Source organism: Vulpes lagopus, chromosome 17 (assembly GCF_018345385.1).
Source record: "Vulpes lagopus strain Blue_001 chromosome 17, ASM1834538v1, whole genome shotgun sequence".
Lineage (NCBI taxonomy): Eukaryota > Metazoa > Chordata > Mammalia > Carnivora > Canidae > Vulpes > Vulpes lagopus.
The window spans coordinates 23827786-23840461 of NC_054840.1; the positions used below are offsets into that span (position 1 = coordinate 23827786).

General features: G+C 38.1%; 1 protein-coding gene across 2 annotated transcripts in view; it reads left to right on the plus strand.

Moving 5' to 3' along the window:
* Positions 1 to 1514: 1514 nt before the first annotated feature.
* Positions 1515 to 12676, plus strand: part of LIPH (lipase H) — a 51434-nt gene continuing 40272 nt past the window's right edge. The window contains exon 1 of one of the 2 annotated variants that reach the window (XM_041731876.1): positions 1515 to 1717. In XM_041731876.1, the coding sequence (XP_041587810.1) occupies positions 1669 to 1717 (49 nt within the window). In that variant the 5' untranslated portion in view covers positions 1515 to 1668. The remainder of the gene's footprint in view (positions 1718 to 12676) is intronic. The other variant, XM_041731875.1, reaches the window with a different exon arrangement.

Here is a 12676-nt window from a genome sequence, read left to right on the forward strand (position 1 = left end):
TGTTTTTCCTGTTTATGTATCCTTAATTTATTTCTCCAGTAGGAGACAAAAGATGAAAATAGCCTAGAGTACTGACTGAAGTCATTCATCTGAAACATCACTACTGTCAGGTGCCCTCCATTCCTAAAATCATTTGATCCCTCGTCTAGCCTAGTGCAGGCTGCCTTCCACTGGACGGCCAGGTGTGGACTGTGTAACCACGTAGGTAATATAGTTACCAAGTGCTCAGTGAGCTCGCCTCAGTAGCAGACACAGTGCTAAGAACTTTACTTATAATAGTTCATTTCATCCAGAAAACAACCATGTGAGATAGGTGGTTCTGTTTTCTTCATCTCATAGTTGAGAAAAGTAGGAGCTTGAGAACTGAAATGTTTTGTTTCAAGCCACACAACTGGGGAATGGAAGAGGTGGGATCTGAACCACTGCTTGGGGGTCTTGGCATTCATCAGGTCTGAGGGCTGACACAGAATCTACATGCGATACTTTGAAGGCCCCCCACCCTGGGGGGGGGAATCCAACTCTTTGGGAAGCATTGCTGGAGTGCAGATAAAGAAAACTGTTAAATTACATGAGAGATGCTGTTGCTTCATAAATACCTATTTCAAGTAGACAATGCTAAATGATGAGTGGCTTTTGCCTGATGCTCTGGATGACAACATATTCTTAAGTTGTTCATACCTTTATTTATAAATTTATGTTTCAGCTGGTCAGACCCCCCCCTCCTCCACCCCCACCAGCCTGAGTAAGTGCTACAAGTACTTCCACCAGAGAGAGAATTAAATGACCTTGTTGCTGTGGCAGCTCAAATTCAGTTACTTCCTACACTGAAGTGGATGGATTCTGACATAGTTCTCTATTTAAAGCTTTTGCATTTACTTTTCCTTTTTTTCTATTTTTTAAAAGATTTTGTTTATTTGGCTGAGAGAGAGAGAGAGAGAGAAAACACAAGTAGGGTCCTGGGATCATGACCTGAGCTGAAGGCAGATGCTTAACTGGCTGAGCTACCTAGGCATCCCTGTTTTTCCTTTAAAAAGGAGGAGGAAAGGGAGAGGAAGAGATAGGAACTCTGGATCGGAAGAAATAAAAATATGTATAATGCCATAAAAATTTCTTTTAATCTGAAGCATATGTGGACAAACACAGGTATACGACTAGACTTAATGAAATATTCTTAGCAAGGTCTAAAGACTGCTGTATGAGGAATGAGTGTGTGAATTAGCATAAAAAGTAGTTTTGTGTACACAGGCCAACAGTATACTCATTGCATTTATTTCATTCACAAGAACAGGGAGGCAAATATCTCAAATCACACTTGATTTCAACATACCAAGCCAAACAACTAATAAACCGCCCACAAAGAATGAAACTCTTTTGAACTCGTCATTCAGCAGATACACATTATATTAAGATATGCAGAAAAAAATTTAAAAGATATGCATAAAATTGTGTAAGGCAGAAACCTACCAACCTTCCTTTGAAAAGAGGAGGAGTCAAATATCCTGCCAGGGTTGGGACCCGCCTGCAGTCCCTCTCAGGAACTTCCTGTTGTCACCACACCTCTGGATTAGCTATCTGAGCTCTCAGCAAAGCCCTCAGTGAAACTCTTAAGGCTCTGCCCAGGGAATCACTCTTCTTGTGAATGTGACACACACTCTCTCCAGTTTCCATATGCTGAGATTATACTTCTTCATCAGTTTGATGTGCTTGGTCAAATCAGGTAGGTCGTTTATTGAATGGTTTTCTTAATTATTTAAAAAAACATTATTAATAGTATTGCCACTTTGCATTTTATTAGCCCTGTTCCTTCAATGGACTTTTTAAGTTTTATTTAATAATTTTTAAGGAAAGAAGGTATGAATGAAATGAACTTCCTAATCCTGAAAAAATTTTTTTCTCAGTAGTAAGAGATTAATATTCCTTGAAATTAACTTCTTCTGAAGTATAAGAAATGAATGTGCTGGGAAATCTAAAAGTTATTTTCTTTCATAGTTAAGTTTTCTGTGCCTTTCCACCTGCACAGAAATAAAATCATTTATTTTCTGGAAATCTTAAGTTTTATTATTATAACTAATATATAGAGGATAGATTTTTATAAGTTTGCATACACTGATGATTTATTTTAATTATTTTTTAGGAAAACATGACTTTATGTAAACCCCTTGGAATGGTTCCTGGCATATTGATAATGTAAAAATTACTAATTATAATGAATATGAATTAAAACAGTAATGTACAGGGTCACCGGCTGGCTTAGTCAATAGACCATTCAACTCTTGATCTCTGAGCAGTGAGTTTGAGCCCCACATTGAGTGTAAAGATTACTAAATGAATAAATAAATGAATAAGACAGTAATGTACATAGCAAGGTAACAAAAATAAAATGAAGTGCTTTTTTTTGAAAGGAACTCAGCTTTCTTAGGAATCTAGTTCTTTTTTCATATAGCATACGGTAATAAAGATTGGTACAATTTTTTTAAGGGAAATACGTTACGCATAGTAACCATAAAAATGTTTATACCTTTTGAACTAGTAAAACCATTGCTGAGATTTTATTCTAAGGAAAAAACTTTTAAAAGGGAAAAAATTCATAAGAAGATGATTCTAACTATGTTACTTATAATAACTTGAAATTAGGTATAGCAGAAATGTTTCTATGTACAGGAATGTGTAAAGTACAATATATCAACTTTTTAAAAAATGTAGCCTTAATTTATAAATTATTCTGAAGCCATGCAGAAATGTGCAGACATGTTTATAAAATAATGTCAAGTAGACAAAACAGAATTCAAATTTGGAGATAAACTAAGATGACAATTATGTTAAAATCATGTATGCATGCCTGTGAATAAAGTGTACAAAGGAAATGAAAAAGTTAAAATAGCTGTATTAGGATTTCAGGCTTATAAATAATTTTTTCTTAGTTTGTGCTTTTGAAGCTGATTTAACAGTAATTTAAAATTATACTAATGATGGTATTTTTCACCGAGAAGTCAACATTTTAAAGTGTGTGTTTATTATAATTTTTAAATTAAAGAAATAAGCATTTAGAGTTAGTTTTATCCCTGACATAAAAACCTGATGATGATTTGTGGGTACTTCCTTCCAGTCTCGCATTATATATCTCCATGTACAAAGTTGGAACTTGATTTTTTGTGACTGGCCTTTTTACTTAACATTAGCTCATCAGTAAGGTCTTATTTTAAATGATTCTAGAAGATTCACTGAATGCCAGAATCTAAGCAGAGACACACCACAATAAATTTCTGTAGCTAGAAGGGAAAAACATAATTTTAGGTGTAAACTAAATTTAGACTTCTCAGTATCTGCAAAACTATGAACCTGCAACTTCTTTTTTGTTTGTTTGTTTTTAATAAGATTTTATTTATTTATTCATGAGAAATACAGAGAGAGAGGCAGAGACACAGGCAGAGGGAGAAGCAGGCCCAGTGCTTGCTTCGGCAGCACATATACTAAAATTGGAGAAGCAGGCCCAGCGCAGGACTCAATCCCAGGACCCCAGGATCATGACCTGAGCCAAGGGGAGATGCTCAGTCACTGAGCCACCCAGGTGTCCCTGAACCTGCAACTTCCATGGGAGAGTCTGTTGAATAATATGCATCTGATAGCAGAAATGATTTATCACAAATACATTGACTTTTTGCTTTTCCCTTCTTTGGCTTGCCGTCCAAAAATCAACAAGTATTGAGATGTGATTCTGAAATGCAGAGGGTACAGGTGATTCACTTTGGGAGACCTTTGTTCTGTTCTAAACTTTGTGAAATCATGGTGGGAATGTTTGCTGTAATTTTACCAGTGATCAAAACAATGGGTAGCAAGTGCTAGCGTGCCTCAGAATCACCTGGGGATTTATTTAAAATGCAGACCACCCCCAAAGATCCAGACTCAATGGATCTGGGGTGAGATCCTGGAATCTGCATTTCTAACAAACCCTCTGGGTTTTTTAGGTGCAGGTGATCCAAAGAACAAATGCTGATAACTGTTGTTCTAAATTAAGGCTCTTGTCATAAAGATATCACTCTTCTATCAATACTTTGGCTTATGGAAATTTGTGTAAAACTACATAGATATTTACCTAAAGAAAATAGCTTAGTGCCCAAACCAGAATTATATCCTCAGATATTTGAAGTCCTCTTAGATAATTTATAACTCTGTGGTGTGTGTGTATGTGAAAGAGGGAGTGAGGGAGAAAGAGACAGAGAGAGACTTAACCCTCTCTGACAGGCAGACAAAGGCCAGAGAGGTGATGGAATGTTAATTTGCATATTTACGCACATGATTAAGAGATGAGAATGAGGAAATCTAGTATCTCGTTTTTTTTCTCAGTTGTACCCTAAAAATTATGCTGGTGGTTAAAAGCAGAAATGTCCAACCAAGAGGGCATTTTGTTCATATGCTTCTTCCCTGTATTTGTTGGGGTCTTAAAAAAGACACGAGAGATACTCCCCTAGGTTTGGCCCTGGCCAACTGGGAATACTTCTGTTGGGGAGCAAGAATTTCCTGTCCCCTTGAAAGTACTTCAAGCCAGATTGAGAATCAGAATGACATGAGACAGATTAACAACAGAAAATCAAATTTAATTGGGTACCTATGAGGAATCCACACAGACCTGGAAGTTCCAAAGGACAGTCAGGCAAAATGAGGTTTATGTGTCGTTCTGAATTAAGGGGAAGAAGGTAGGGGCCTGGGACTTCAAAGGGAAAGAATGAATTCACAGGAAAATTAAAGTGAAAAAGATTAAGTGTTTGGTAAATGTCTTGCTGGGCCACTCAGAAACTACGGGACATAGAGAACTTTGATCAGAAGGGCCTTGCCAGGTTCCTCCCTGTCTACCACACCTAATTCATGTCAGTGTAGTTAGCTATGGTGATAGCTCTTTTCCTGGAGCAGGTTCTCTGTGTAAATTCTTTATAGACTATTGCGGGGGAGGTAAAGAGGTTTTCCTGAATCTGCCGGGTTTTAATTGCTGCTTTTTTTTTTTTTTTAAGATTTTATTTATTTATTTGACAGAGAAAGAGAGAGAGCCCGAGAGCACAAGCAAGGGGAACAGCAAAGGGAGTGGGAGAAGCAGCCTCCCCACTGAGCCAGGAGCCCCACTCGGGACTTTATCCCAGGACTCTGGGATCATGACCTGAGCTGAAGGCAGACATGTGACTGACTGAGCCACCCAAGTGCCCCTTGATTGCTTTTTTAATTTTTTTAACTTTTACTTTTTAGAGACGTATTTGTTTGTTCTTGAGAGATACAAAGATAGAGGCAGAGGCAGAGGGAGAAGCAGGCTCCCGGCAGGGAGCCCGATGTGGGATTGGATCTCGGATCCCAGGATCACGCCCAAGCCAAAGGCTCGGCTGAGCCACCCAGGCGTCCCTGATTGATAAAAAAAAAAAAAAGGATTTTACCTTTTTGAGAGAGACAGCACAAGAGCATAGGGGGGGGGGGGCATAGGGAGAAGGAGAGGCAGATTCCCTGCTGAGCAGGGAACCCAATGCCTGACTTGATCCCAGGACTCTGGAATCACGACCTGAGTTGAAGGCAGACGCTTAACCAACCGAGCTACTCAGGCACCTGCTTTTTTTTTTTTTCTATGCCAGTGTAGGGCTGTATCTCACACCCTCAGATCATAACCTGAGCCGAAATCGAGTTCAATGCTTAACCCACTGAACTACCCAGGCACCCCACTTATTGCTTTTAACTCAAAATAATCTTCATGCCAAAGTGGTCTGTCTGGGGGCAGCCTGCCCTTGGCCCCCACACTTCACCATCTGGTTCAGAACAGGTTTCTAATGCCAAATTCAGTGTGGTCCTCTGCATAAAAAAATACATAAACTGAGTTACTTTCCAGATTTAAAAAATTTAATAGAACTTTATAATAGGAAATTGTCACTTCCCCCCTCTACCTCTTTTAAAAATGGGAGTCCAACTCATATTCTGATCTTGCCAAGGTACTTTCTGGCCTAAAGTGATTTTTATTTATGGGACTTTTGGAAATTACTTCAGAATCGTGTTTTCAGGCAAGCATAAAAATATTCTCTAGCATGGCTTACTGGAAACATCCTGACTTCACCAACTAACATGTGGTGAGCTGTGTCCCAGACACTGACTAGTATCCGTTGACCAGATTGCAGAATCCTTGACAATATATCCCTTAATTTTGGTATCAGTAAATATTTCCAGGAAACATTAAATCAGTATACCTGTCTGTGGACCTCTGTTCTAAAGTTGTTATTAATACCTGTGTCATGTTTGGGGGGTGGGAGAAATGATAGCTCAAGCACACCTTGAAATCCAAAACTTGAAATAAAAGACCTGTGAGTCAGCCATGCTTGTTCTACTTCCTGACTGAATGAATATTGTGCATCAAGATTAAATTAGGTGGAATTTCACACCTGTCACTTGAGTTTGGTTTCACAGGTGTGAAACCATAAGTCTAAGAGAAACTGATATTTTCATTTTTAATCAGTTGACTTAGCCACATTGAGAGACTGAATATGAACCTACCTGTACTTAGTGATTCTCACAGAATCTCAGAACTTTCTCTCCCCCTGCCCACACTCACAGTTGCTTCATCATGGGTTATTTCTGTCCACAATTCCATCTTCTCTTTTCACTGACACCTCTTTGGATATGAATGAGGAGCCTCTTCTTTTTGTAGAAGTTTCCCCCTCAAGTCAGAAATGTGGGTGATGAAATCAGTTCCCAAAGCAGGTAGAAACTAAGAAGCTAGAACTGTGTGTGACACCACCAAGCTGCTTGGGCAGCTTCATTTTGCTTCAGGGCAGTAGGTCTTGTGATGATAAAGCAAAAGTATCCCTTGGAACTCTCATCAGGAGGGGAGTGGAGTTGACAATGATAAGTCTGAGGGAATCACACTTTTCTCTCCAGCTCAGACTCAGATGAAATAGGTCAATGGAAATGGAAGTCTGTTTTCTCTGTTGTATCCTAAATAAATATAGCTAGTGGTTAAAAGATTGGAGGTGTCCTTCCAATCAAGAGGGCATACTGTCTATCCAACAGTTTTCTCTGGCAAATATAAAACAAGATAACAGCTATAAATAGTTCCTAAGCCTGAGAGTAGTTTATTTTTGCAGGAATACCTACGCACCCTCCCTACAACAGATTAACTAAAGTGGGGGCTTTATCTGTGGTACAAAATGGAGATCCAAGGGGAAAGAAAAAACTGGAAAAGTGGGAGACTGTTTTGATGTTGACAGAGAAAAGTGAAACTTTTGCCCAGTTACCTCCAAAAGACTTTTCATCTTTCTCACTTTGGTCTTTCCTTGAAAGTGTGAAATTATCGGAACCATTTCTTAAAACAGTTGTATTGGAATATAATTCACATACATACACCTCACTCATTTAAAGTGTGCAATTCAATGGTTTTTAGTATGTTCACAGATATGTGCAACTATCACTGGCTAACTTTAGAGCGTTTTCATGACCTCAGAAAGGAACCTGGCGCCCTTTACCTATTGCACCCCTAATTTCCCATCTGCTTTCATCCCTCAGCCCTTAGCAACCACTAATCTACTTTCTGTCTGTATAGTTTTCCCTGTAATATGATTTGTGGTCTTTTGTGACTAGCTTCTTCATTTATCATAATGTTTCCAAGATTCAACCTTATTGTAGCATATGGAACCATGTTTGTTAACCAAAGGGTATTTAATCAGCCAAAATATCCTGCTTAGCAAAAAGATGACAAAACACTTATTTGGTCAGGATTTTATTTCATTCATTCATTCATTCATTTATTTATTTTTTCATTTATTTATTTATTTATTTATTTATTTATTTATTTATTTATTTATTTATTTTAAAGATTCCATTCCTAACTAATCTCTATACCCAACATGGGGCTCAAAGTCACAACCCCAAGACCAAGGGTTGTGTGCTCTACTGACTGAGCCAGCCAGGCAGGCACCCCTGGTCAACATTTTAATTCCAAGAGTATTGTATGGTTATTTTCAGATATTTTAATTAAAAATTAAAATAAATTTTAATTTCTTGCTTTATTAACTGTTTTTAGATTTGGGTTGTCTTTGGTTAGTAAGACTGCCCTGGAAATTTATTTTGCTAAATAGATGCCTCATGTCCTTTCAGATCAGCTGGCTTGCAGATCTTAGAATTTTGTGTCCAAAAAGAATGCAAGAGATTAGCTAAAATCTCTAAGGAATGAGGAACCAATCTGTCAATATGAGGAAAAGGATGGCCTAAATAGGTAATCTGCTTACTTGTCAATGACAAAGCCAGAACCAAAACCAGTTCTCTGGCCAGGTAGAAGCACTGTCATCTGTATAATGGCCAATATGCTTCCCTTTTCCAAAATCCTTCCAAAATGATGGAAGGAAAGTAATTATTGCTTTATATCAAATTCCATGCTAAGCAATTTACTTATTTTACCTAGCCTTCATAACAACCCTATGAGATCAGTACTACATCAGGGAGCAAGAATTTCCTGGCCCTTCCATGGTGCTTCAGGCCAGACCAAGAATCAAGTGGACATGAGACAAATTAACAGCAGAAAATCAGATTTAATTGAGTACCCATGGGGAATCCACACAGACCTGCAAATTCCAAAGGATTGTCAGGCAAAATGAAGTATATAATCTGAATTAAGGAGAAGAAGGTGGGGATCCCTGGGTGGCGCAGTGGTTTGGCGCCTGCCTTTGGCCCAGGGCGCGATCCTGGAGACCCGGGATCGAATCCCACATCAGGTTCCCGGTGCATGGAGCCTGCTTCTCCCTCTGCCTATGTCTGCCTCACTCTCTCTCTCTTTCTCTCTCCTCCTCCCCCACCTCTGTGTCTCTCATGAATAAATAAAATCTTTAAAAAAAAAATAAATAAAAGGAGAAGAAGGTGGTATGGGGCTTCAAAGGGAAGGAATGAATTCACAGGAAAATGAAAATGAAAAAGATTAAGTGGTAAATGTCTTTGTTGGGCCACTCAGAAACTACAAGACCTAGATAACTTTGACCAGAGAGGCCTTGCCAGGTTCCTCCCTATCACATCTAGTTCATAACATAATGTAGTTATCTATGGTAATAGCTCTCCTCTTGGAGGAAGTCTTCTGTCTAAATTCTTTTTAGGCAGTTGAAGGGGAGGTAAAAGGCTTTTCCTGAATCTGCTGGGTTTTGATTGCCTTTTAATTCAAAACAATCTTCATGTCATGTAGCCCATGTTGGAGTGGACTGCCCTTGGCCTCTACAAATATTAACACAATTCATCATCCATATCATCAATGACTATTATTTTTTTTAAAGATTTTATTTATTTATTCATGAGAGACACAAAGACAGAGAGGCAGAGACACTGGCAGAGGGAGAAGCAGGCTCCATGCAGGGAGCCTGATGTGGGACTCGATCCCAGGATCCCAGGATCATGTCCTGAGCTGAAGGCAGACACACTCAACCACTGAGCCACTCAGACATTCCAACAACTATTAATTTTTTAGCATTTACTATTCACCAGCTAATACTTTAGATACTTCATAGACATTATCTCTAATTCTCACCACAATCTTGATAACAGGGCTAGGATTAGGGTGAAGTCAGTGAGGCACTCACCAGGTGCAAAATTTAAAGGGATAAGGGACACCCAAACTCAATAATCCATATAAATTATATTTATGATTTTAATGCAGTAAAAAATATTTTTCATGATGTTTTAATACAAGATGTAAATGATATTTTAATATTTATGTGATATTTCACTGAAAATAATACATATATCATTAATAATGCATTTTCACAGTACATAATAAATGATATGCATAAGTGATATTTTGCGGGGCATAAGTGATATTTTAACGTAGTATTTTTGAAAGATGAAAATCAATGCAAATAAGTCAATGATGAAAAAAATACCAGGGATCCCTGGGTGGCGCAGCGGTTTAGCGCCTGCCTTTGGCCCAGGGCATGATCCTGGAGACTCGGGATCGAATCCCACGTCGGGCTCCCGGTGCATGGAGCCTGCTTCTCCCTCTGCCTGTGTCTCTGCCCCTCTCTCTCTCTCTCTCTGTGTGACTATCATAAATAAATAAAAATTTAAAAAAAGAAAAGAAAAAAATATCAGAGGCACCTGAGTGGCTCAGTCAGTTAAGGATCTGACTCGTGGTTTTAGCTCAGGTTGATTTTGAGGTTGTGAGGTTGAGCCCTGTATCAGGCTCCATGCTGCTTGGAGTCTGCTTGTGATTCTCTCTCTCTCCCTCTGCCCCCTCCCCACCCCCACTCTATGCGCTCTCTAAAATAAATAAATCTTAAAAAAAGAAAAAAATATCAAAATTTTACATACGGACAGACTATTGTTTGTTTTACAGCTCTGTGTTATTGTATAATAGGAAAAGTCACTTCCAATCAGCCAGCCATTCCTGGGTCCATGCCATCTTCATTTCCTTGCTAGCTGAACAGATTGAATAACAAAGGGCCGTATTTATGGTCATATTTTTTGATTGACTAGCAAGATTTTATAAACTTTTCCCACTTGGTTCAAAATCTAGGAGGATATTTTGGTAAATATATATATATATGTGTATATATATATATATATATATATATATATATATATATATATAGTTTTTTTTTTCCTTTTGCCTCAGGTCAGTATGGCTCTGCAGAGCACTGCCTGACAGGATGGCACTACCATGATCATTTTACACATGTGAAGCTGAGGCTCAGAGAGGTTAGGTAATTAATTACTAAGGGTCACATAACTAGGAGGCAATAGAGTTGACCTGACTCTGAAATCCATGCTCCCAAAACCATGTTGCATTTTGTTAAGGACATTAGACCAAGGTTGGCAAACTTTTTCTGTAAAGAGCCAAATCAGTCAATATTTTCAGCTTTGTGGGTCATTGGTCACTTTTACAACCACTCAACTCTGCCTCATAACAAGAAAGCAGCCATAGACGATACATAAATGGTCATGGCAATACTCGGCCCATGGGCAACCACACATTAGATCATAACAAAATACCTCAGGCGCAAATATGTTATCTCTGAAGATGTTCTATCCAGGTTTCTTTGACATCTTACTCTATTCTGCTCTCATCTCAGCCTGCTCTCCATCAGAATCTAAATTCCTCATTGGATGGAAGACATCACCCATCCAATTGTAATTTTCCAATTGCTAACACTAACCAGCATTTCAGACTAATTGAATTTCAAAGTAGGCTGAAGAGGAAAGGCCATGTTTTTCCTGCTTCAAATAAACTCTAATAGAAGAGGTTAAGCTTTAGAAACCAGTTTGACATGTTCTGTGGTTACTTGGTTAAAGGCCCTGTTAATACCACTTCCAAGTAAACTCGACTTTGTAATAAAACAACACAAAAAACAGAGGTTTGCTTTCTGAAGGTGTACAAGTGGTTAATTATTTTATAAACATAAACTAGAAATTAAATATAAATATAAAGAACTATATTTATGAGGGTGAAACAATTTAACAAATTTGCTATTCGCAAATATCTAGTTCTTGCCTGCCCTCCAAATTGCCTGAGAATTTGGGGTCCAATCAGATAAGTTCTTGCTATACGTGCTGGGCACTATACTAGACAAAACAAAACAAAACAAAACACAGTGCTTGCTCTTGAGCTTAAACTAACTCGTAACATGGTCCAAAATTAGATAAGTGTAATATTTTCTTTTAAAATGTTATTAATTCTGAGGGGAAAAGAATGAATAACCTTAGGTAGTTTTATGCAGAGAACCTCAACAAATGGAATGCATAATCCATTTTTGTTTGCACATTATTTTGCAGGCCTTATTACCTGCAGATCTCTTTTTACACAGTTCGAGTCATATGCATATGTCATTTCATACTCGATTTATTTCATTTACATTATGTATATTTGTAGTATCCAGATGGATCATTCTGAGTAGCTGAACAATGTGATACTTGCTTATTCATGAAACATATATTGATGTCAACTCTAAGTCAGGCTACATTATATATATTTGTAGTATCCAGATGGATCATTCTGAATAGCTGAACAATGTGATACTTGCTTATTCATGAAACATATATTGATGTCAGCTCTAAGTCAGGTTCTGTTATTGGCACTGGGAACACTACAGTGGATAAACAGTTCAGTTATTTTGGAGCATCTACATCAGCAGGGAAAGTTGTTTCAGAATAGGAAAAGAATGCTTCAGGTGTGTGGTAGGAGAAAAGAAAGTAGCATATAAGGGTCAAAGTTCTCCAGAAGGGATTCAATACAAGAAGAAAGTAGAATAATACCTATAAATCCTGAGGGAGAGAATATTGTTTGAAGCCAGATAATCAGTTAGGCCTAGGAATTCATTTATGGATATGAATGAATTTAGGAAATATTATATTATCAATTGCCCTTCTTAAAAAGATAGCAAGAGCTCTCACTCAGGGATTAATGAAGAAGCCTAGGAAGAGGATTCACTGGGAGCAATGACCATTATAGCACTAAATATAATTACATTTAGCATCTACATAACTGGGGGAATATGGGAACTATGGTTCCAGAAGACAATTTTCATATACAGCCCATTCTTGTTACTCATGGTAGTTATGTGCCGTGAAGCCACTGCAAACACTGAATTAGCAAATACTAAACCATTGCTCCTAGGGGAAATACAGGGTTAGGTTCCTGCAAGCCTTTGGTTACAACATTTTTATTGACCAATCATTATGTGCA